The sequence below is a fragment of the Callithrix jacchus genome, chromosome 2 (genome assembly GCF_049354715.1).
Source record: "Callithrix jacchus isolate 240 chromosome 2, calJac240_pri, whole genome shotgun sequence".
NCBI classification, from domain to species: domain Eukaryota; kingdom Metazoa; phylum Chordata; class Mammalia; order Primates; family Cebidae; genus Callithrix; species Callithrix jacchus.
This window is the reverse complement of record NC_133503.1, coordinates 48,668,675-48,694,717: the sequence shown is the minus strand read 5'-3', so window position 1 is coordinate 48,694,717 and position 26,043 is coordinate 48,668,675. Positions and strand designations below refer to the sequence as shown.

At 41.0% G+C, this 26,043-nt stretch overlaps 1 protein-coding gene across 2 annotated transcripts; it reads right to left on the bottom strand.

The window, feature by feature from the left end:
- Positions 1-55: 55 nt before the first annotated feature.
- On the bottom strand, positions 56-24,104 carry SLC26A2 (solute carrier family 26 member 2). Of its 2 annotated transcripts, none has more exons than XM_008987746.5 (3): positions 24,050-24,104; positions 9,039-9,765; positions 56-6,806 (listed from the first exon to the last, which is right to left on the bottom strand). In XM_008987746.5, the coding sequence occupies exons 2-3, from the start codon at positions 9,738-9,740 to the stop codon at positions 5,286-5,288; spliced, it is 2,223 nt and encodes a 740-aa protein (XP_008985994.2). In that variant the 5' UTR covers positions 9,741-9,765; positions 24,050-24,104; the 3' UTR covers positions 56-5,285. The 2 variants fall into 2 exon arrangements, with proteins under 2 accessions (XP_008985994.2, XP_002744409.2); XM_002744363.6 differs by lacking the exon at positions 24,050-24,104 and adding an exon at positions 23,864-23,929.
- Positions 24,105-26,043: the final 1,939 nt, after the last annotated feature.

The following is a 26,043-nucleotide window of genomic DNA, read 5'->3' as shown; positions in this document are numbered from 1 at the left end:
TGCTTTAGTCAGAATGCTCCTTGCACTTAAATAATTTAAACACAGAGTAATGTAGTATTAGAGTAACAATTTATTAGCAGACAAAAGAAATGAAACCTCTAAATCTCAACACACATAGAGGATTTTACATAATAAACAGCATAAAACATAACCTTCTAGAAGAAAAGTATCTGCTATTAGCCAACTCCCCCTCCCTTCCAGTAGGCTGCAATACATTAATAACTCATCCTCATCCCCCAAGAGGGTTAAGCAATGATTTACATGAAATTACATCAAGGCACTTGCTTTAACTAAAAGATACAGTATAAAACATGTTCCTAAAAGTCTTCAACCTTGAATAATTACAGAAAACAAAAGGCAGTATACTTTTTTTGGTGAATAGACAAGACTGAGAATTTAAGTTCATTCACCTGTCACCCTGATACTGTCTTGGTTTGTATACGAAGTTGCAAAGAAGACAAAATAAGGTAGCTTATTACATAGATTGGTTCGTTCATACATACTCATTTCTAGGAAGTAGAAGTCATGGCAGTAACAGGACTCAAACCACAATTTTCCAACTAATTTGTGTTGAAAAGGCAAGGGCTATTTGATTCCATGTGTCTTATTATTTTAGGGATGGTGCATGGGATAAGGGAAGAGAATGTCTCCAAAATAAGTTTATTAAAGCTTCAGTTAAAAGACCGTTTTGGCTTAAGCTGCCTATCTATAGACTTACAAACATGGTATCTACAGTAAAGGCATTCAGTGTCCTTCATTATTCCAGTTTCTAGACCCCAGTCCATTATTTTCCTATTTTACAACACTAAGATAAAAAGTACACACCAGAGAATCTACTATTTACTATAATACTTATTTACTTTCTAAATATATTTAACATGTTTACTTTAAAATTTCAGTTGCAAAACTTTTTTTTAAGTTCTTCTCAGGATAAAAATTACTGTATAAAAATCTCCCCACCTCCACATCTAAATTCTCCATCCCTGTAAGTTACTAAATTTTTTTAAACCTTAAACATTTACCTTTAACATATTTCAATAGTATTTTAATACATTGACTATAACAACAAACCAGCTGGTATATTATTTTGTCCTTTTCCATTATAATTTTCATTCTTATAATTAGCACCCAAGTTAATGATTGCATTCAGGATTATCTAAACTGTTTATGCAAAAAAAAAAAAAAAAAAAAAACCCTCACAAATTAGGAGCCTAACAGCTTTCTTTTTTTATTATTATTATTATTTTAGGCTCAAGGAAGCTTCACTAGTGAAGTTTCACCCTCAACACCACTCAATGATCTAACAGCTTTCTAAATCCAACTTCATTGTTTTTGCAGTTTAAGCCCAATTTTAAATACGGCATCACTAGAATGGATAAAGAAAATATTGAGGTGGGGGAGAGAAATATTAAAAAGCAGAAACACTAAGCAAAATGTAAATCCTGTCAACTGGATGTTTACCATTTCACAGTGTAATCTTTCCCTGAATAGTCCAGGGACATCACTTCCTCCTGCTCAGCTCTCAAAGCTTCAACATGTCCCACAAAGCACCTCCCTAAGTACCCTACTGTGTTCCCTGGAGTGTTAACTACACAGCTTATCTACTGGATGTAGTACCATAGTCCCAGCATTGGGTCCTAGACTAGGGTAGGTCCTCAGAGGTATTTGAAGTAATATCTACATTGATACAAAGAAACCTATGGCTCATCTGTTAAGAAAACATAGAGGAATACAATTCATTAAGAACAATAAGGATCACAGAACTCGAATGGATTATAACTTCAAAACTCAATGTAAGTTCCCAAGAAATGCACTGTAGCCCTTTTCTCACTTTTATATTCAGATCAGGGCTAACCCTAATTACTAAGGAAATACACTGCAGAGAATTGCTGTTGTTAAAACATCATAGCCATTAGCATTAAAATAGCCGAATGAACTCATCTAACACCTGGACACATTTTTAAAGTTCATCATTTACCATATGTAATTTGACAACAAATTTTGACTTGCAATGCCTGCTGCTGTTCAAAAGCAAAGTCAGACTATCTAAATCTTCTCTTCCTTTGGTCCTACTTAAAAAAAAATTAGACATCTGTCAGTTTTATTACCATCAGAGGCACAGAGAGTACTATAGTCATTCAGTTTAAAAGGAAGACGCCATGCTTCAGAGTAGGTTAACCCAGGCTACCATGAGCTCTGCAGCCCTTTCCGCTTTGGTGAATCTGTGACTCTGTGACTCTCCCCTTCTAGAAAGAAACTTGCTCTAGAAAGAGACCTTGTTCTCAGAGGTATGGCTCCTAATCCTGGTCTCCCTATTATTGTGTGGGGGCTAACCAGGGACTGGATCCTATTCAAGTGGGTCCCTCTCTTCTGCCTCCACTGGACAGATAATAGCCTTTTCAATGGTCTAGTCTCTTCACTCCTCTACAATGTTTTCCTCAGTCCACCTGTGCACCAGCACACTCCAACCCTCTGGCTGTAACAAATTTAAAAATAAATAATTTGTAAGAGTTCTAACCATCAAGAGTACACCACACTACATTTCAATTAAATGATAACTACTGTATGATATTCAGAATTTTGTATATGTCAGTAAGTACTGAGAAAATGCTTCATTTAGACTCTACAGTTTAGAGTAAGCAAGATACTTTTGTATCAATATAGTGTTTAAAATATAATGCCTAATGAACTGAAATTCAAGCCTTTGGTCAAGAGAGCAAATGAAAACTTTTTTTATTGGCAAGTTAGGCTTTGGTTCCAGGTTTGATTCCTCTGAATATCAGCAATCAAAACATCTCAACCCAAGTAGAGAGGATGAAATGTAAATTCTAGTGAAATCTTACATGTTTTTACAAATGGCTACCAAAAGCAGAAGCTCTTGTTTTGTTTGGGTGGGTGGGACAAGTACAAACCAGACATAATTCAAGAATTTGCTAACTTTATGCATAATGTCCCAGAACTGTTTATATCCACATATGGACAGAAATCAAAGGTAAAGGTCAAATCCTGTTATCCATCCTTCTAAGGGATTTTCTAGTCTTTGGCTGAAATGATATTTTTTGCTGTGTTGGTGTTGGTTAATTATAACGTCTTAAGCATGTACTCACTACTCTGTTACAGAGTATTAGACACCTATATCAATTTAAGCCTGCCTTGGGAGAAGGGCAAGAGAGATTAAAAACAAATGACCAAGTGCAGTGGCTCACGCCTGTAATCCCAACACTCCGGAAGGCTGAGGCTGAAGGATTGCTTGAGCCTGGAGTTGGAGACCAGCCTGAGCAACACAGTGAGACCCTAGAAAAAAAATTTCATCTCTAGAAAAAAAATTTAAAAAGTAGCAGGATGTGGTGATGCATGCCTATGGTCTAGCTACTCAGGAGGCCAAAGTGAGAAGATCACTTGAACCCAGGAGTTGGAAGCTTCAGTAAGCTACGATCACACTGCACTCTGGCCTGAATGACACTCTCTTAAAAAAGCAAACAGGAAAAAAATAAAGACTGACCAAGATACTGTGATTTTACTACTGTTATTCAAAAGGCTGGATAGAAAGGGCAAATGCTGGCTAAAAACAAACAAGCACAAATACATGCAGCAATTGACATTTCTGGAATTCCAGACTCAAGTTCTAAAAGGATGTCAAAATTCAGGAAAGCTACATTTAATCATAATGTGAATCACCTACAAAACAGAAATCCAGACTTTCTACTGAGAAACTATTTTGTTGTGCTAATGGAAAGGTATTTTCCATGTCAACAAATGGGAGAGCTCTACCAACAGAAAAGCAACACTGGCAGCTTATGGAGCTAACAAAAAGGCTATATACATATTAAACATGTACATATTTAATGTCTAAAAGCATCCCACTCCAACAGATGCCCCACACATAGGGTTTGCTTCTCATAAATACTTAAAATTGTTTAGAATGCAGGAACACATTGAAAAACAATTTTGTACTTCAACAGTTTGCTTTTTTTTTTTTTTTTTTTAAATGGCTGTTTCATAAATTTGTTTCCTATTCCTAACTGTGGAGAACCTGGTTTTTTTCTTACCTGTCAAGGTCCAAATATAAAACTATAAACTTTCAATGTTGGACATTCTTGCTTTTTGAAAGGAAATTATTCCTCAATTTATAACCTGTGACCAGCTATCATGAATAACATATCCATAGCACTTGGGTTTTGTGAATGTGATCCTTCTATATCCTCCTGCATAATAGTTTTAGGTGACTCCAAGAGTTAAAAACCATCATTGTCATCAATATTTATTGTACATCAAACTCATTTAAAATGCTGTTAGAAATTGCTGACTGGCAAGATTGTCACTGACAAAAATACCAGTTTAGGACATATTCCATGGGAAACAAACTAGAATAACTGAAAGCTAAAATAGAGCTTAATGGTAGAGAAAGTCTCAGAAACAAGGAGAGATCACAGAAAAGACCAGGAAGGACTCCTATTGTTTTTTTTCTGATTTTGAAGAGTTCTTTGTGCTTACCTATTTACCCTAAACAAAAAGGCATGACTAAAAATGTCAAATGTATTATAAAGGGTATTCTGTCTAATATCAGGCTGGGTCTCAGGATGCTACTAATCTGCCCAGGTGTTAAACCCCTGATGAGACTGTGCCTTACGGAGAGGAATGGCACTTTCCTACTGAAAACTACTGCCATCTGGGGAGCAAAGACTGGGGATAGAGAACTATAAGAACAAACCTAGCTAGTATGACCTTGTGACCCCGAAGCCTCTTGATCTATTGGTACTGGCTCTTGATGCCTGGCTTAGTTTGAAGGTTCTTGTAAGCAGACGAGGATTCAAAGACTTCAGACCCTTCCACCAAGCCAAGCAATGAAATCTTTGGCTTCTGAGTGAGGAGGATGACACAACATTCTTTCCCTGCCTTCTTTCTCTCCCTCTCCACTAAGCCACATAAAGAAGTCTATGGCACTTCCAAAGCAAATCTCAACCTCGCCGCTTCATGAGCTCTAAAACAGTATACTAATTAAGTTTTGGAGCTACTTTACAGTTCAATTCAATACATACCTACTGCATTCCAGGAGTCCTTCACATCTGCAAGAAGGCTTGAAACAGTATTTTCTTCTTTTTGACTCTGTCCAGCTATAAGCTCTGCTGCAGTGTGTATAACAAACGCCATTAGCTTCAAAGGAGGAATAATATCTAGCTTCTTGGTTAAAATTTCAAGTGGGCAAAACTTTCCACTGTGGAAATGGGAAATGTTGGACACTTGAAATTTTAACCTATTGGCTAGGCATTCTTCTACTTTCCCAATTAATCACTACTAAGACTCAGACCGTTGGGAACACATATTCCTTTCTGATTTTTAGATGCTTCTGCAAAAGCCATGGCTTCATACACACTATAGAAGAGAAGGTTTTCTTCTTCCTTTTGGCAATATTCTCCTTTGGTTAGGGAATCCCTCACAGAGGGATTACATTGAGCCAGCAGAACCTGGATTCCAATGGCTTCATAATCTCTGCGAACTTCTTTCAGTGTGTGGATCCCTGCTGTATCTAAAAATTGAATTGCACTGCAGTCAATCACTATAGTATTCAGCTCCAAGGAATCATGGGAAAGTTGCACTGACACTTCATCCTGGATTCCACCGAGAGTCACAACTTCCTCTTTGACCTTTCTCTTTGCTGCCTTCTTCCAAGCTGCCTTTATTAAGACTGGGTTGACAGTCTGTTTGTATAAAGCAGATTTAAAGCATTCTTTGTTTATGTAGTAGAGAGGGGCTACAAAGCGGAAAATCTTGATGCCTGGCTTAGTTTGAAGGTTCTTGTAAGCAGACAAGGATTCGAAGACTTCAGACCCTTCCACCAAGCCAAGCAATGAAATCTTTGGCTTCTGAGTGCGGAGGATGACACAAAACATAGAAAAACAAACCCCAACAAGCAGTCCTATTTCAGTACTCAGCAGTGCAGAGGAGAGCATAGTAACAAACCAGATAACTGTATCCATTCTACTAATACTCCACATCTTGGGAAGATCCCTAAATTTACGAAGGGCTCCCCGTAGATTTACAATTGTGATCACACCAAGGACACTTTTTTGAAGGGAATAGAATAAAGGAGCTATTACTAAGAGGACCAACAAAAGAACCAGGGCTGTTACCACACCAGAAAGCTGAGTTTGGCAGCCTGTAGATTCTTTAACCAATGTCTTGGCAAGAGCTGCACTAGTAGTAAAACAGTGGAAGAAGGAAGGGATGATATTACAAAAGCCAATGGCATACATTTCTTGGTTCGCTCTGACTGTGTAGCCATGTTTCTTGGCAAACATCTCAGAAAGTGATACAGTGATAGCAAAACCAATGATGGAAATAGCAATTGCATCTACAGCCACACTAGGAATTAGGTTCCACTCTGGTACTCTGGGTGGCATAAACCCAGTGGGAATATGTCCAGCAACACTAGAATTATAAGTCTCATGTAGTTTTCCAAAATGAGAGGCCAACATGGCTGCCACAACAACAACAAGTTCAACAGGAATCGGTGCTTTAAGTTTGGACTTGAAGTGTTCATTGAGTTCTTTGGTTGGCAGAAGAACCAAAAGGCACAAAAGGCTGGTGATAAGATCACAGGGATTGGTCTCACGGATGTTTCTGAAGATATGTATCCAGGTAGTGATGAGTGAGCCCACACCATTACTCCGAGGAAGGTTGAGCCCAAGGAGATACTTGGCCTGAGATGTAAGAATAGTGAAGGAGGCACCAGTGACAAATCCACTCAGCAAGGCATCTGAGAGGTAGACAGAAACAAAACCCACTTGAAAGAAGCCCATCGCTACCTGGAAGGAAGGATACAGAACGGTTAAATACAAATGGAAAAGAATGTCTACATTTTGTACTATCCTGACATTTCTTGCATGGAAACGTATCATCAGAGCATCACAGAATGTCAGGGCCAGAATAAACACAATCATACATCAATCTTCTCATTTTACAAAGGGAAAATTATATTTAAAGGGCTAAGCAACTTGCCCAAGGTCACAGTGTTAATTATTAGCTCAGGTGAGACAGGAACATCAGATTTCTATATTTTCATACAATATTTCTTAAGCTTGAATAAGGTTCACACCTCTTTTTTTTTTTTCCATTCTTCCCATCACAAAGAACAAATCTCTCTTTTTTTTTTTTTTTTTTTGAGACAGAGTCTCACTCTGTCGCCAGGCTGGAGTGCAGTGGCACGATCTTGGCTCATTGCAACCTCCACCTCCTGGGTTCAAGCAATTTTCATGCCTCAGCCTCCCGAGTAGCTAGACTACAAGTGCACGCCACCACACCCAGCTAATTTTTTTGTATTTTTAGTAGAGATGGGGTTTCACCATGATGGCCAGGATGGTCGCCATCTCTTGGCTCGTAATCCACGCACCTCGGCCTCCCAAAGTGCTGGGATTACAGGCGTGAGCCACTGCGCCCAGCCAGAACAAACCTCTTTTAAAAGAAAAAAATTCTCAAGGATCCAGAAGAAAACTTCAAGTTGGAAAAATTCTTCTAGTTAAGAAACCATATATTTTCCTTAAATACAAATCATTACCATAAAAGTGAAGTCTTACTGCTTCTCAGCCTTTTGGCTAAGAGCAAGTGTACAAGTGAAGTTTTAATTGGTAAAACAAAAAATTAGATTCACATCAAAATAGAATCACACTTTAAAAATTATTGTACAATTATCTTTAATCTCATACTAAGAAACCATTCTCATCAGTATATATGTACTGATGCCATACTGTCTCCCATATTAACAATAATTCTGTATTTTACTTATTTTTTCCTCTTTCTAATAAGTTTTCAGAATTCTATTATGCCTTCCTCCTTCTTGGTGAGGCATACTAACAAAAAAGCAAAAGTTGGCTGGGTGCGATGGCTCATGCCTGTAATCCCAGCATTTTGGGATGCTGTGTTGGGAGGATCACTTGAGTCCAGGAGTTTGAGACCAACCTAGGTTGGTCATAGAGAGACCCTGTCTCTTTATAAATAAATGAATAAATAAGTAAGTAAGTAGACTCTGAGAAGCACAGCTCATCTTCATACCATCCTCACTCTCCCTCCTCACTCATCTGAGCACCAAATAAAGTGAGCTACTCTTCCCTTTCCCTCGTTGGTTTGAAATGCCTGTATTAGAGAAGAGGTTTAATCCTGGCACTGACTCCTGGATGCCAAAAGCCAGGGGCATGATAATAATGACAGATTAGTGGATTCTATAGGAGAGTCAAGAAGAATTTGATTTCTAATCCTTTCTCCTGGCTGATAATATGAAACTGTGGTCCCCAACTTTTTCCCTCCCTCCCCAACAATCCAAGAGAACTACTACCTTTAGTAAGAGTCACTTAATAGATTAGCAATTCTAATGGAAAGTGAGGGACATTTAGAATTTGAGGATGGGTGTGGTGGCTCATGCCTGTAATTCCAGCACTTAGGAAGACCAAGACTGGAGGGTTGCTTGAGCTCAGGAGTTCAAAACCAGCCTGCGCAACATGGCAAAACCCTATCTCTACAAAAAATACAAAAATTAGCCAGGTGTGGTAGCATGTGCCTGCAGGCCTAACCACTCAGGAAGTTGAGGTAGGAGGGTTGCTTAAGCCAGGGAGGTGGAAGTTGCAATGAACTAAGATAGTGCCACTGCACTCCAGCCTGGGTGATAGAGTGAGACCCTGTCTCGGGAAAAAAAAAAAAAAAAAAAGAAAAACTTCTGCACTCTCAACCCCCATTCTGTTACCCACTTGCCTAACTGCTAATGCTGACTCTGCCAATAACCAACCACAAATAATCTCAAGCAAAGCCAAGATTTTCTGACATGTAAAATTAAAGAGTTGTACTAGGTGGTGTGAGGTCCAGAGAACCAGCCTTACATTACCTGTGGTCCGGTTAGGGTTTGAATTTTGCCTCTACCCTTTATATACCCTGAGCTCTCAATAAATGATACCTTTAATTATTGTGATTCCTAAGATCCCATACAGAGATGAGATTTCATGTAATAGATTACTTTTCTAGAAATAACCAATTGTTTCATTGCTTCTTACCTGATAAACTCCAGCCATAAAGGTTACAGTGGTGCCAACCATAATGGCATAGCAACTTTTGTCACATATCCTGTCTGATGTCTGATTTAATAATGTGCTCCCATTTGAAACCATTCCTAAGGAAGGAGCACTATGAGCATTGTCATAGCCTGCTTTCTGTAGTTCTCGGTCAACTGTCTCACCGATCATAAGGCACAGTATTCCAAAAATGCCCACAGAGATATGACGGGAGGTACCCAAAAGGAAATAAATGATGCTGGCAAAAAAAGATGTGTACAGACCATAGACAGGTTCTTGGCCAGCCAGTAGGGAATAAGCAATGGACTGCGGCACCAATAAAATGCCCACAATCAAGCCTGACATCACATCCCCTAAAATGTTTTTCTTCAGGTCATATTTTGGGAGCCACTGCAAAACAGGAAGGAAACCTAAAATCATATTTTTGGCTTTGGTTGGATTGCACTGGCAATTCTTCTGCAGCTTTTTAATAACAAACTGCTTGAAGTTTGTATTTGATTTCTCTTGACGCTCAATAAGTATCCTAGGATAAGGTCTGCATTGATCATTGGTCTCAAATTGCTTGAAGTCAGTACTTGATTCCCTTTGAAGCTCCAGATGGATCCCAGATGGAGAACTGAGATCATTTCCTTCAGCCGAGTCTCTGGGTGAAAGGTCATGTTGCTCTTTACCTTCTGAAGACATTTCTGGAGATAGATGGTTCAGCTTCCTATACCAGAGAAAATACCAGTGTTCATCGATAAAGTAATTCTCAGAGCTCACATATGCAAACAATTCTACTTGCCATTTCATGAGAGTTAAGAGGAATTCACTTTTGGAATAGGTATCTTATGTCCCTTTTCCTTAATTGAGACTCATTTGTCTTGGTTAGGGGACAAAAGAAAAGACCAGAACCAGACCATAAGCAGCCAAGTCAAAGCAAATAACTGGTTAGGTACAGGACTTCTCAAGAGTGTAAACCATTAAGCATTCTTCTCCATATATGCCTGGCTCCCCGTGCAGTTTTTCCTCCAGAAAAGGTATAAGGGCAGCCTGTTTCCTTTCCATACATATGCTACCAGTGGTCTTCTTCCCAGGTTTTTCACCTCCCAGGCAGATTGCAAAATAGGATCTGGTCTTAACCCCTACCATCACCTTAACCCCTACCTACCAGTCCCTAGAACGAGGAAGATGGTCCTTTTTTTTTTTTTTTTATTTTGGGTCCCTTTTTAAACAACCTGCTAAATGTTGAAAATAAATAGAAGAAAAAGTAAGTTGCAGGGTAAAGATAAATGTTTTTTGCAATAAAAATAAACTAGGGCAGAATGCATTTGGGTCTTTGAACAGTACTCCCTTGCTTTGTAGGGAAGAGGAGAGAGAAGTTGACATGAGGATGCTGAATGTAAAGGGCATGGAGAGGGCTGATGGGCCAAGTGTGGCATACATGCTATAGAAGGTTTTCATCTATTCCACTATGTTCTAGTATGGAGTCATCTGCTCTGTGGGCAGGGCCCACATTCATGTAAAATTCACCTTACTATTCTAAGTACACACCCTGCAACACAGGTGGAATAGAGAAATAATGTTGCCCTGCACTTCCTGTATTGGAGGCAATACAGGTGATCCTCCATCTCTGGGTCCTACACTATAAAACTAATACCATAAGACCTACCACTAGGAACTATAAGAAAACAAAGGAAGTAAAAATAACCAAAAGTGAGAAAGGACAACAACGAAAAATAAGTCTAACAACAGGAGTAAAAGAAGAAAATGAACCAGGGTCTCAAAGGAGTAAAGTATAAATCGTTTACCAAATCCTTCATGAATTAGTGCCTTTACATTAGCTGTTTACTTAGCTTGGAATGGCCATCCACCTCAGCCTGTCAAGATCCTAATACTTTTTTTAAAACCCAGATATAATGCTACTTTTTCCAGAAAGCACTAACCAATCTCCCCTAGCCCAAACGAAATACTACACCCTCTGGGTCCCACAGCATGTAGCACCTCCGTTATAGTACTAACCACACTCTTGTACTAGCGAAGTAGGAATCTCTAGCTCCTGGAGGAAAGACATCTTGTTCATCAGTGTAATCTGAATGTAATGTAGTAACGCTGAGATAGCAGGCTTACAAAACATTTGAATCAATGAATCAACAAATGAACAAACATTTGTGACTATGGCCAGATAGAGACGATTTTTTTTTTTTTTTTTTTTTTGAGACAGAGTTTTGCTCTGTTGCCCAGGCTGGAGTGCAGTGGCATGATTTTGGTTCACTGCAACCTCCGCCTCCTGAGTTTAAGCAATTCTCCCGTGTCAGCCTCCTGAGTAGCTGGGATTACAGGGGCATGCCGCCACATCTAGCTAATTTATGTATTATTAATAGAGACAGGGTTTCATCATATTGGTCAGGCTGGTATTGAACTCCTAACCTCAGGTGATCCACCCATTTTGGCCTCCCAAAGGGCTGAGATTACAGGCGTGAGCCACTACACCCAGCCGAGACAATATATTTCCCAGGATATATATTCAGGAAGTTTCCCGTTTTGGAACTGACAGAAAAATGAGCCTTTGTGAGGTTCTATAAACCTAATGTTACAAAAGTGCCAAAATCCAGGACTTATTCAAAAACACAAGATATGTAAAAGTAACCCATATTCATGTTGCTTAGGTTTAACAAGAGTAAATATTTTGATGGTCTTCTGAAGTAGATAAGGAAAGAAAGAATACTTAGATGACCCTTGACCCCGAGAAAATCAATCAGGTTGATGGATACACCCAGCAGCTCTTTGCTACACAACACAACCAGTCTGTGACTCTCATTTTCTGCTTTCTTGAGATAGCTTGAGTGCACCAATATCCTATTTTGGAGAGCTCTTGGTGATTTCTGGGTCAAAAGGTTTTTCCAAACCTAAGATATGCAAAAGAGACATAAGAAAAAACTAATGTAATCCGAATCTTGCCCTGTATGGCTGCTATCTGGGAAGAATATAGATAAAAATTAATACTAGAAAATACAACAAAGAAATGGAAGCTGTAAGAAAAAATCAAATAAGTAATGCTAAAAGTGAAAAACACAGTACCAGATGAAGAATGCCTTTGATAGGATCATTAGTAGACCTCAAAACCAAAGAATCAATTAACTCAAAGACAGGTCAACAGAAATTACCTAAATTAAAAGGCAAAAACAATTTAAATAACAAAACAAAATTTAAAAACCCAATATCAACAATGTACCATAATATCCAAGAGCTGTGGGACACATCAAAGTATCAAACATATGCATAATTAAAATCCCAAAAGAAGAGAGAGAATGGGCAGAAGAAATATTTCAAGATATAATGGCCAAGAAATTTCCTAAATTAATGAGACATTAAAATATAGATCCAAGTCACCTGACATCAGGAGTTTGAGACCAGCCTGACCAACATGGTGAAACCCTATCTCTACTAAAAATATAAAATTAGCTGGGCATAGTGGCACATGCCTGTAATCCCAGCTACTTGGGAAGCTGAGGCAGGAGAATCATTTGAACCCACGAGGTGGAGGTTGCAGTGAGCCAAGATGGTGCCATTGCACTCCAGTCTGTGCAACAAGAGTAAAACTCTGTCTCAAAAGAAAACAAAACAAACAAGCAAACAAAATACGTATATGTGTACACACACACACACACACACACACACACACACATTCTACATTTATATCTATCTCCAAGAATCTCAGAGAATTCCAAGAAGGATAAATATAAAAACAAAATCCTCACCTATACCTATGACATTCAAGCTGCTGAAAACGAAAGATAAAGAGAAAATCCTGAAGACAAAGAAAAAACATATATTACTTATATAGAAACAAAAATAATAATTATAGCAGACTTCTTATTGAAAATCATAGAGGCCAGAACATGATAGAGTGGTATCTTTACATCCCAGAAATACGTATCTTTTTTAGAAATAGAGCCTTGCCCTGCTCCCCAGGCTGAAGTGCAGTGGCATGCAATTATGGCTCACTCTGGCCTCCAACTCTTGGGCTCAAGTGATTCTCCCACCTCAGCCTCCTGAGTAGTGAAGATTACAGCTAATTTTAAAATTTTTTTAGAGACAGGATCTTGATACTAAGCTCCCCAGGCTGGTCTCGAACTCTTGGCATCAAGTGATCCTCCCACCCTGGCTTCCCAAACTGCTAGGATTACAGGTGTGAGCCACCACATCTGACCCCAGAAATATAACCTTTAACATAGAATTCTTTACCTAGAAAAAATCCTTTAAAAGATAAGAGGCCAGGCATAGTGGTGTGTACCTGTGGCCGCAGCTACTTGGAAGGCTGAGGTAGGAGGATTGCTTGAGCCTGGAAGGCTGAGGCTGCAATGAGCTGCGATCATGCCACAGCACTTCAGCCTGGATGACAGAGAGAGATTCTGTCTTAAATAAAATAAAATAAATAAAAGATGAAAAAGAAATAAAAACTTTCTCAGATAAACACTAAGAGGATTTAGGACCAGCAGACCAGCACCATATATATATATATAAACTTAAAAATAGTTTAAGGTAGTTTTTGAAAAACAAAACTAGGCCAGGCACAGTGGCTCATACCTATAATCCCAGCACTTTAGGAGGCCGAGGTGGGTGGACTGCTTGAGGTCAGGAGTTTGAGGTCAGCCTGAGCAACATGGTAAAACCCCGTCTCTACTAAAAATAGAAAAGGCAGCCAGGTGTGATGGCACATGCCTGTAACCCCAGCTACTCAGGAGGCTGAGGCATGAGAATTGCTTGAACCCGGGAGGTGGAAGCTGAAGTGAGCTGAGATCATGCCACTGCACTCCAGCCTAGGCGACAGAATGAGACCCTTTCTCAGAAAAAAACAAAAATAAACTAGAAACAGGTACAACCAAGACAGATTCTTCATCTATACAGTACCATCTGATCCTCTAACTCACTATTGTCAGAAAGTCCAGGGAAAGATCACAGCACTATAAAGGCCCAGGGAGGCCAAGGATGAGCAAAGCCTTCTTTATTCCTCTCCATTTCATTCGCAGATGGCTACAATCAGGATGGCTAGAGCACAGGCTACTTTCCAGGCCCTTGCCCTGGACTGAGAAGTTAATACTGTGAGAGGACCAGTCCTTTGGAGGAAAAGCTAAGATGACTACTCATCAGAGGAAAACTCAGATCCATCCATGGGGCTGCAACGCCTGTCTACTTACTCCATGAATGTTCTCGAGTGTCAACAAGCCTTCTCCGGCTGGATTGGCTAACTTTTCTATGTGAGCTCCTAGAGGTTGGGTACTGGTCTTCATTAAAGTATAAACATATTTTGAGCTCCTACTATAAGCTAACCACTGTGCTAGACACAATGCATCAGAACCTAAACCCCAAACCTAGATGTCAATCTTTCTTTCCCCTATGTTACATTCCCATATGTAATCCATCAGTAAGTCCTGTCTGCTGTACCTTGAATAATATATTTATCATCTCCCCACTAGCCAAACTATTTGTAATCCAGTCACACACATCTCACTAACCTCCTACTATTCTTTCTCACCTGGAATACTCTAATATCCTACAAGATCTGAACACTGCCTCCCTTTTGGCCCTTATTTCCTACTGGCTTTTTGCAGTTGCTGGAGCATGCCAAGTTGATTTCATTATTAGGGTCACTGTACTTGCTCAAGTTCTCTTTGCCTGGAATAATCATCTCTCAGATCTGTACAGGTATGTTCTCATCCTTTGGGTCTCAGCTTTTTTCTTATTTAGTGACAGGATTTCACTCTGTCACACAGGCTGGTGTGTAGTGGCATGGTTGTAGCTCACTATAGCCTTGAACTCCTAGGCCCAAGCAATCCTCCCACCTCTACCTTCCAGGTAGCTAGGACGACAAGTACACACCATGATACCTGGCTAATTTGTTTTTATTTCTTTATAGAGACAGGGTCTCGCTATGTTTCCCAGGCTGGTCTCAAACTCCTGGGCTCAAGTAATTCTTCCACTTTTGCCTCCCAAAGTGCTGAGATTACGGGTGTGAACCACCATGCCTGGCTTCAGTTTATATGTCACCTCCTCACAGAAACCTTCTTTGACCATCCCAATCAAATAAAAGACCTCCTTTCCAGCATTCTTTACATCCTTACCTGGCTTTATTTTCTTCACAGCACTTCAGACTTTTGAAATTCTATTACTTATAAGCAAAACTATTATTTACAGTCTTTCTCATACTTATTGTATTTCCATTATCAAGAACAACACTTAGCACATAGTAGAGGTTCAGTAAATTCTTGCTAAAATGAATAAGAACCCCGTCACCAGGCTGGAGTTTAGTGGTGCAATTTCAGCTCACTGCAACCTCTGCCTCCCAGGTTCAAGTGATTCTCCTACCTCAGCCTCCCGAGTAGCTGGGATTACAGGCACGGGCTTCCACACCCAGCTAATTTTTGTATTTTTAGTACTGACGAGGTTTCACCATGTTGAACAGGATGGTCTTGATATCTTGACCTTATGATTTGCCCACCTTGGCCTCCCAAAGTGCTGAGATTACAGGCGTGAGCCACCTCGCCTGGCATAAAGAACTCAATTTCTACCCACAATCAGTGGATTAAGACAGTTTTAAACAGCATTCTAAGTACCATAACAGAAAGATTTAGAGCATTCTGAGAGCAGAGAATAGGCTGCAGGCCAATGTGAAGTAGGAAGCTGCAACCTTAATAAAAATGGAAAAGGTAACTCAGGCAAGTGAAAGGTCACAGTATAGTCCAAGACCCGGGAAAACATCATACCAAGTTCCAGGAGCAAAGTTGTAGGAGGTAAGGCTGGAGTGAAAGGTTTTTACGTAATCCCAAGAAGTCACGACTTCATCCTCTAAGATACAGTTACCAAAGGCCTAACCTCCAAGGCAGGGCAGGAGTTGTTACATTTCAGCGGTACAACTAGGTAAGAGGTGGTACTTAAAAGATGTACACAGACCAGTCTAAGATGAATTCTGAGACGGACCACACAAAAGCAAGGATGACATACAGAAAGATGGAGAAGACAATGGAAAGACAGGAAGCAGCAAGAAGTCTACTTTGGGTTTTTTAGATTGGAGATTTCTATAGTATGTCCAGATGGTATATCCAGCAGGCAATTAGAAATGTGGTTCTCAAGCATAGGACAGAACCCAACACTGGAAAAATAAATGGGGTGAAGGGAAAGGTATAAGGTATCTCATCCTCCTCTGAATTCCATTCATATGTTCAATAAATGTTCGTTGAATATGTGCTTTATCTTCCCAACTAGATTAAAATTATTCAAGATGTTCTACAATTTTTGTGTAGTATCATAATACCTAGCATAGAATTAGGCACATACAGGAAGTATCTAATAAATAGTTTTTGATGGAGAGATTGGTTTTTATTTTAAAAAGCTATTTTAACAAAAAATTCTCCAAGAAGAATTAGCTTTGACTTTTGTTTGACAAAAATTTGATTTTTGTTTCTTTAAAAGACATATGAGGGTGGGTGCAGTGGCTCACACCTGTAATACCAGCACTTTGGGAGGCCAAGGCAGGTGGATCGCTTGAGGTCAGGAGTTCAAGGCCAGCCTAGGCAACATGGCAATAAAAAATACAAAAATTAGCTGGACATGGTGGCACACATCTGCTTACCTGTAATCCCAGCTACTCAGAAGGCTGAGGAACAATAATTGGTTGAACCCAGGAGGTGGAGATTACAGTGAGCCAAGATCATGCCACTACACTCCAGCCTGGACAACACAGCAAGAGTCCATCTCAAAAGAAGACAGCTGATATATTGCTCGTAGAAATGTAAAATGGTGCCAACACAGTGAAAAACTGTTTGGTGGTTCCTCAAAAAGTTAAACACAGCATTGCTATATGACCTAGAAATTCCACTTATACTCAAAAGATTAAACACAGCATTGCTATATGACCTAGAAATTCCACTTATACTCAAAAGATTAAAAACTGTAACTCAAACAGATATTGTATTAGTATTAACAACACTATTTATAATAGCTAAAAGGAGAAAACAATCCAAGTGTCCATCAACAGATGAACAGATAAATGAAGCACCGTATAACCATGGAATGGAATATTATTTGATTATTAAAAAGGAATTGAGTTCCGATACTCTTCATCTACAACATGGATGAACCTTAACACCATCATGTTAAGCAAAAGACTGACATGATACATACAGTACCTGGATCTAATTTTTAAAAAAATACACAAAAGGCTGTACGATTCCACTTATACAAAATATCTAGCAAAGGCAAAAGGGGCCAGGCTCGGTGGCTCATATTTATAATCTCAGCATTCTGGAAGGCTGAGGAGGGAGGATTGCTTGAGCCAAGGAGGTCAAAGCTAAAGTGAGCTATGATCATGCCACTGAACTCCAGCCCACGTGACCAGAACAACAACAACAAAATACATGTATAAAGAGAAAGAATAAGCAAACTCATAGAGACAGAAAATAGATTAGAGTTTACTGGGTACTGGGGGGAGTGGTCAGTTACTGGTTACAGAGTTTCTATTTCAAGTTTTGGAAATAAATGGTAGTAAGGGTTACAAGCCATTGTGCATGTACTTAATGCCACTGCATTGTACACTATATTAATATTAGATGAAGGAGATTTCAGGGAAAAACTTTACAAAATGCCAACTAATCAGTCCCCAAGTTCATTTCCTGATACCTCCACCAAAAGAAAGAAAGAAAAGAAAGAAAGAAAGAAAGAGAAAGAAAGATAGTTTATACTAATTTATAGTGACAGAAAGTAAACCAGTGGTTATTTTGGGATAGGAAGTAAGGAGGGATAGGAGGGAGAGATTATAAAGGGGCATAAGGAAATTTTGGGGATTGATGGATATGTTCACTATCTTGATGGTGGTGACAGTTTTATATATACATATATAGAGACAGCACATTTTAATACAGTTTATCGTATGTCAATTACACTACAATAAAGCTATGAAAAGTCTAATTCTTATGTGAGGGGGAAAAGACTAGCATGAATATAATCTATTACATAATTATCTTTCGCTTTTTTTTAAGAGACACAGTCTCACTCTGTTGCTCAGACTGGAGTGGTAGCCATTCATAGGCATGATCATAGTTCACTGCAGCCTAGAACTACTAGCCTCAAGCAATCCCTCACTTCAGCTTCCAGATTAGCTGGGATTAGGGACAAACACCACTATGCCCAGATAAGCCATTTTGTTTTCAACTGCGGCTTATATTTCAATTCCTAGGAAATCATCACTGAATGTTCCAATACTCTGGATACGCAGCCTTGGGAAATGTATTTCATAAGTGCCCAAACACACAACTAACATTGGGAGAAAGTATTTAAGCAGTGTTTTACTTCTTTTTGTAATATTTTTCTAAAAACAGTTATATTTGGTTTTAAAATATGATAGCTTCATTGGATAGACTTGATAACATAATATTAATCAGATAATCCAAAAATCCAAAATCCAAAAGACACCAAAATCTGAAACTTTTGAGTACCAACATGATGCTCAAAAGAAGTGCTCACTGGCACAATTCAGATTTCCAGATTAGAGATGCTCAACTAGTATATATAAAGCAAATATTTTAAAACCCCAAAAAATCAGAAATCGGCAACATTCCCAGTCCCAAGCATTTCAGATAAGGGATACTCAACCTGTACTGGGATTTTCCTAAGAAAGCTAGGCCATTTAAAACTGAGCCTCACACCTGTTGTAAATATGGTTTGCTATGCCCCTTTGTGTATGTGTGCTTAAGTAACTGCTTTAAACACATACACAACCTAAAACTACAGGCAGTGAGGGTCAGTAGAAAAATTAACCTGTTGTCAGGAGCCCTGGAATACAGGCAGCCATAACCCTCCATCCCAAATATGAGACAGTTCAAGCTAAATGATCAAATCATTAATGGCAGTTTTCCTGAATTAGAGGACTTTAGAGCTGGACAGAGATCAAGAAATCCGACTGCCATGTTTTTTAGATAAGAAATAAAGATTCAGCTGGGCGCCAGTGGTCTACAACTGTAATCCCATCACTTAGGGAGGCTGAGGTGGGCAGATCTCTTGAGCTCATGAGTTCGAGACCAGCCTGGCCAACACTGTGAAACCCAGTCTCCACTAAAAATATAAAAATTAGGCCGGGCATGGTGGCTCACGCCTGTAATCCTAGCACTTTGGGAGGCCAAGATGGGTGGATCACCTGAGGTCAGGAGTTCAAGACCAGCCTGGCCATCATGGTGAAACTCCATCTTTAATTTAAAAAAAAAAGATTACAAAAATTAGCCAGGCATGGTGGCACATGTCTATAATCCCTGCTACTTGGGAAGCTGAGGCATGAGAATCACTTGAACCCAGGAGATGGAGGTTGCAGTAAGTTGAGATCACACCACTGCACTCCAGCCTAGGCGACAGACAAGGCTGTCTCAATCAATCAATCAAGGTTCACATTAGTGAAATCATTTGCTACTTAAAGGCAGAGATGGATCCAGAACCCAAATATCCTGCCTGCTAACATTTTTCCTTTAATAGATTGCCTATGCCAGTTTCTTTATGTGTATAAATACATCAAATAATTACAGAAAAACTAGCCAACCTAGTAACAACCTAAAGATCTCAAGTTTGTGGAAAACCTCAAGTCTTAACATTAACCCAATATTAATGTGAACAAGTCAATTACCAACGTAAGTCTCCTCTCTTAGATGGAAAAATCTCAAACTAGACTGGTAAGAGCTATGGTGTAAGAAAAAAAAATTAAGAAATAATTTTTTTTAATAAAAATAAGCAGACTAGACTAGAATATGTAATTTGGAAATAATTTTCCAGTACTTCACAGCTTTTTTTTGAGTCTTGCTCTGTTGGCCAGGCTGGAGTGCAGTGGTGTGATCTGGGCTCACTGCAAGCTCCACTCCCGGGATCAAACGATTCTCCTGCCTCAGCCTCCCGAGTAGCTGGGACTACTGTGCTCAGCTAATTTTTGTATTTTTAGTGGAGACAAGGTTTCACCATGTTGGTCAGGCTGGTCTCTAACTCCTGACCTCAGGTGATCTGCCCACCTCAGCCTCCCAAAGTTCTGGGATTACAGGTGTGAGCCATCACACCTGGCTACACACAGTTTGTAAGTAGGGGAATCATGACTTGAACAAGCCTGCCTGATTCGAACCTATACTGTTACTTGATTGCTTATTTTGAAGCTTTTTTTTAAATCTTCAGAAAAGTTGAAAGAATGATACCTGGAATACTTCCACAATAACAATTCACCTATTAAACAATTTACAATTCATGTAAGATGTTAAAGCACTCTTTCCATACTCATAGGGATTTTTTTTTATTCTTCTCGTTGTTTCTGAACTATTTGAAAGTTGCTACTCAGCTAAGAGATTCCTGAATTCCTCAAAAAAAAGAAAAAAAGTTAAAAAACAACAACAAAAAAGAAGCTTCAGGCATACTTCGGCCTTAAACACTTTATCGAACCTACATTTTTTTTTTTTATTTTTAAAAACATTTTTATTTTGAAGTAACTGTGGACCTACAGAAAGGTTGCAAAAATAGTAAAAATAATATTCAAAAAAAGTTTTCAAAAATGAAAAAATAATATTCATTCAGTTTCCTCTAATATTCAACCTAATTTTAATTTTTTATCTTTTTTGAGATGGAGTTTCACTCTGTCACCCAGGCTGGAGTACCGTGGCATGATCTCTGCTCACTGCAACCACTACCTCTCGAGCTTAAGTGATCCTCCCACCTCAGCCTCCTGAGTAGCTGGGACCATAGGTGCATGCCACCATGCCCAGTTAATATTTTGTATTTTTTGTAGAGACAGGTTTTTGTCATGTAGTCCAAGCTGGTCTCAAACTCTTGAACTCAAGTGATCTGCTGGCCTCGGCCTCCCAAATTGCTGGGATTACAGGCATGAGCCATGGTGCCCAGCCTGAACCTACATTTTTTAAGCACTATGCATGTCTCTTCTTCAAAAGAAGCATTCATTAGCAAGATGAGGTCAACCATTTGGATATGCTCCCCAAAAATCTGCACTGGCTCCCCACCCCCTACCAATCACAGTCTAAAAATGTTGGTATCAGCTTCTATAAATGAATCTGAAACCATCCACTGTTTTGCTTCCTCTTATGCACTAGTGTTCCAATCACCAGTCCATGAAAATATTAAGCAGCCTTTGTCCTCGGGCCCTTTGTTCATATTGCCCAGCCTCAAATGACACCTTATACGCCAGTTCCTTCCTAGATACAATATATAAAATAGAGGCCAGGCATGGTGGTTCATGTCTGTAATCCCAGCACTTTGGGAGGCCAAAACAGGAAGATCACTTGAGGCCAGGAGTTCAAGACCAGCCTGGGCAACAGAGCAAGATCTCATCTCTACCAAAAAAAAAAAAAAAAAAAAGTTAAAAAAATATGTAAAATAGCAGGCTGAACATGGTGGCTCATGCCTGTAATCACAGCGCTTTGGAAGGCGGAGGCAGGTGGATCATCTGAGGTCAGAAGTTCGAGACCAGCCTGGCCAACATGGTGAAACCCCATCTCTACTAAAAAATATAAAAAATTAGCCATGTGTGGTGGCAGGTGCCTGTAATCCCAGCTACTCGGGAAGCTGAGGCAGGAGAATCACTTGAACCCAGGAAACAGAGGTTGCAGTAAGCCAAGGTTGTGCCACTGCACTCCAGCCTGGGCAACAAAAGTGAAACTCCATCTCAAAAAAAAAAAATATATATATATATATATATATATATATATATATGTGTGTGTGTGTGTACCATTGCCATTACTGCCATTTCCACATCTCCCTCCTGGGCCCAGCCTTGACTTGTACTCCTATACCCTTTGCTTTGCTTTATTTTTCTCCATATCCCTTCTCACCATTCCATACTACACAGTGTTAGCTGTCTGTTTTTCACATGAGGGAGTGACTTGCTCTGTTTTGTTCAAAGCTGTATTCTCAGTGTCTTGCACATGTCTTGCACCCAATAAGTGCTTAGCAAATACCTGCTACGTGAATTTAACAGCTATCTGATAAGGAAAAAGGAGTTACTTTCCCCATTCTCACTTAACTCTCCAACTCCCACTCTTCTGCCCCTACACGGCAAAACCAAGCTTATGTCAAGAGCTTGGCAAGCATCTGCCTGGGGGTTTATGCTCACTAAAACTGTGATTATCCTCCGGTCAATCATGGGGAAAAAATAAAAAATAAACGTATGGGCTGAGTACAGTGGCTCATGCCTGCAGTCCCAGCACTTTGAGAGGCCAAGGCAGGAGGATTGCTTGAGCTCAGGAGTTTGAAAGCTGACTGGGCAACACGGTGAAACACCATCTCTACAAAAACCACTAAAACTAGCCAGGTGTAGTAGCATGCACTGTGGTCCGAGCTACTTGGGAGGCTGAGGGGAAGGACTGCTTGAACCCAGGAGGTCTACGCTGCAATTAGCCTAGATCATGCCACAGCACTTCTAGCCTGGGTGACACAGCAAGACCAGGTCTCAAAGAAAAAAAGTCAAATCAGAAATAAGCAAAAATAAAAGTGTGATTGTTGCTTTCCTCAAAAATTACCCCTAGCCCAGAATATGTTCATCTCTAGATCTTCCCCTAGGAGGCAGCACATTACAGTACAATGATTTTGAAATACAGGAAGCTGTTAGCTTCTTAGGACCACCCCTGCAAATCCAAGGATGAGATCCAGGACTCCGCACCCTAGATGATACTGAACAGTGAGCTTAGGACCACACTTGGAGAATCACTGGATGTGTTCTGGAAGTCCAACAGACCTCTGTTCAGATCCCAGCTACACTGTTCAGCAGCCATACGGCACCGAGTAAAACTTCACTTTACTCAGCATCAATTCCTGACCTGTAAAATGGGGTAACATTGCCTAACTTGCTGGCTAACACAACTACCTACCACAGTGCCTGGCACATAGCATTTACTCAATAAACAATAGCTATCAGTCTCTGTCCTGCCTTCAGGTTCCTGGGTTTTGTTGTTGTTGTTTTGTTTAAAGGATTAATTCCTTTTCAACAGCTTTGGGCCTCCATTTCTTATTGATTCAATTTTCAAAAACAAAAGTTCTGCTTAATCTAGTATTGCATATTGCATTAGTTGTAGATTTCACAACAACAGCTCTTAGGAAGGAAGAAAATAAGGTTAACTAGAACGGGCGTCAGAAGGAAATTTAAGTTCTGAACGTTTCTAACTCACTGTGATCCCCAATCTGTGCAGGGAAGGAGTCCAGCCTAATAGTCTATGAGTTTGGAGAGCTGAGTACAGGTCCTAGCTCTGCAAGACTTGCTGTGTAATTTTAGGCAAGGCTCTGGGCCCTCTCTGTCTTCTCAATGTTTCCATCCATCCAGTGAAAGAATTTCAACTTAGAGTATAAGTCAGAAAGAAGAACAGGTCCTGATTCTGTACTTAATCGGGTGTGTGATTTTTAATAACCAACATAACCAAGCCGTCTCGCCTGTCCAGGCCTCAGTTTCCCCATCTGTCCGGGTGGTGGTGGCTCCTATCTCCTCGGTCCCGCCTCCAGATTTTCAACGAGGACTGGAAAAACAGTGGGGTGCGTGGCACCCGGCAAGATATGCGGGATGACGGGTGGGTGGGCAGCCGCCAGCCAGAGGGGCGGGCCCAGATACGAGGGGTGCAGTGCCACTCACCCGGCCCCAGACCACTCGGGAAATAACCCGACACACGCCCCGCTCCACGGCGGGAACCCCTGATCTGGGCTTCTACCAGGCGGGGACCCAGACAGGATGCCTCTGGTAGGGGCCCGCTGACCGAGTGGCGGCCAGCACCGCTCCCTCCCTCTTCCCTGGTCGGCTTCCCTCTTCTCACCTCTTGGGTCCGGGCAGCCCCACGCAATCAGGCGCCGCGGCGCGCGTCTTCCACAGTGGCGAGACTGAGGTGGCCACCGCGGCGCCGACAGAGCTAAACCCGCTCGTCCCTTTCCCCGCCCATTGCTCGGCCTCCGGAGGAGGCGGGGCCCGGCTGGCGAGACCCAGGGGCGCTGCGAGGACTCACCGGCGGAGAGGTGCTGGAGGCTGAACCGGTGCGAATCCCCGCGGCTGAGACAGTCACGTGGTTCCGCCGAGCGAGCGACGTGACCACCAACCAATAACTTGGCCCCGACCGGCGAGAGTGCCGCCCCCTGGCCGCTCTCCTCCTTGCGATTGGCTGTCCTGGGCAGAAGAGCCTACGCTACACGGATTCTTAGGGAGGTTCCGCCCCTGCATGTGTGGCGTTGACTACTCCACTGAGAGAGAGCTGATGACCGGCGTCGGCCGCCAATCTGTGGCCGGGGTGAAGTAGCAGGAGAGGCGCGGAAGCGCTTTGCCCAAAGTTTTGAAGTGGTCAGCGTTTGCGATTGTCCACGTCTTTATCCAGGACTTCTTGGGACCCTGTTCCCTCCCACCCGCCTTTGTAGAAGGGGAAATTGAGACCTCGAACGGGAAAAGGTCTCCTAGAATATTAGAGGCTCTTGCCCCACTCTAACTCATTCCCCATCAAAGATTCCAGTAGCCAGACTAAAATGTAAATTAAATGGCCGGGCACGGTGGCTCATGCCTATAATCCCAGCACTTTGGGAGGCCGAGTAGGGAGGATAGCTTGAACCCGGGGTTCGAGACCAACCTGGGCAATATAGCGGACCCTTGTCTCTACAAAAAGTAAAATGTAAATTAAAATGTAATTGTAGTTTTTGTTAAAATCCTCAGTGGCTTTCCACGGCATTTACAGGTAAAATCAAACCCTCCGTATTCCCTCAAGGACCTGCATGCTTCAGGCACTCACCTCTGTCTCCCTTCCTTGATGATCTCCACCCATACTGTCCTCCTTTGCTCGCCAAGCTTGTTCTCTTTAGGGACCTAGACATTGTTTCTGGCTATCTGATTTCTTCTGGTCTCTCAGGTCTCAGCCAAAACACCAGCCCTCTCCACAGCTAGGCTGTCCCTGACCACCCTGTGTAAACTAGCCAGCCAGTCACATCCTTTCGGGTCATCTTGATTTAATTATCTGCCCCAAACTGGCCACTATTGAGTATTTGTTAATTTGTTCATTCTTCACCTTGTCTGTAGCTTGCATGGGTCCACTAGATGGTAGTGATGGAGTGCCTGTGAAGGAAGCATGATTAACTTCCTTCCCTATCCAGTGAATGTCTTCTCAGTCATTCAAGGCACTCCCTTTCTTATCTAGAGGTGATCCCAAGTTTCTGTCACCCATCAGATTCCGAGTTTCCAAAAAGTCATAAGCTGTATTGGGAATCAGAACACAACACCTGGGTTCTACCAATGCTGCCCCTTGTGGCTGATGACAAATCATTTCGCCTCAATGGGCATCAACCTTTTCACCTGTCAAAGGGTAGTTAACGCCCTAGCACCCAGAGTCCTGGAGAGGGTCAAGTAATGCAATCAGTGTAAAGTACTTAGTTCAAGCCTCATTTTCCCTCCTGTTGGTCTCAGGGTTCATAGAGGCAGCTGGCAGCCCGAGTGCCACCCTTCCCAAACAGCTTTTCCACAGCATAACTAATGATGTATGCACTGCGGACATGGTGAGTCAGCAAATCATTTCAGGTTGGGGCCACTTCAGGATTTACCTCCTCAGTATTTCCTGATGCAAAAATTCACTTGCATTCTTGCATGTAACATTTATTTATGTATTTATTTATTTATTTTCTTGTCTATTTTGGGACTCCAGGACCTTGCATATAACAGACAACAATGAAGATTGGCCAAATTTGGCCATGTATGGTGGCTCATGCCTGTAAGCCACTTGAGCTCAGGAGTTCCAGACCAGCCTGGACAACATGGTGAAACCCCATCTCTCCCAAAAATAGAAAAAAACAGGCATGGTAGTATGTGCCTGTAGTCCCAGCTACTCAGGAGGCTGAGGTGGGGGGATAGCTTGAGCCTGGTAGGCAGAGAGAACAGTGAGCCAAGATCATGCCACTACACTCCCACCTGGGTGACAGAGTGAGACCTCATCTCAAAAAAAAAAAAAAAAAAACCAGACCAGTCCAA

Coding starts and splice junctions, on each gene's coding strand:
- SLC26A2 (XM_008987746.5), bottom strand. CDS start 9,740: ATGTCTTCAGAAGGTAAAGAGCAACATGACCTTTCACCCAGAGACTCG. Junction 6,807..9,038: donor TTATGGCTGGAGTTTATCAG/GTAAGAAGCAAT, acceptor CCTTCCTTCCAG/GTAGCGATGGGCTTCTTTCA.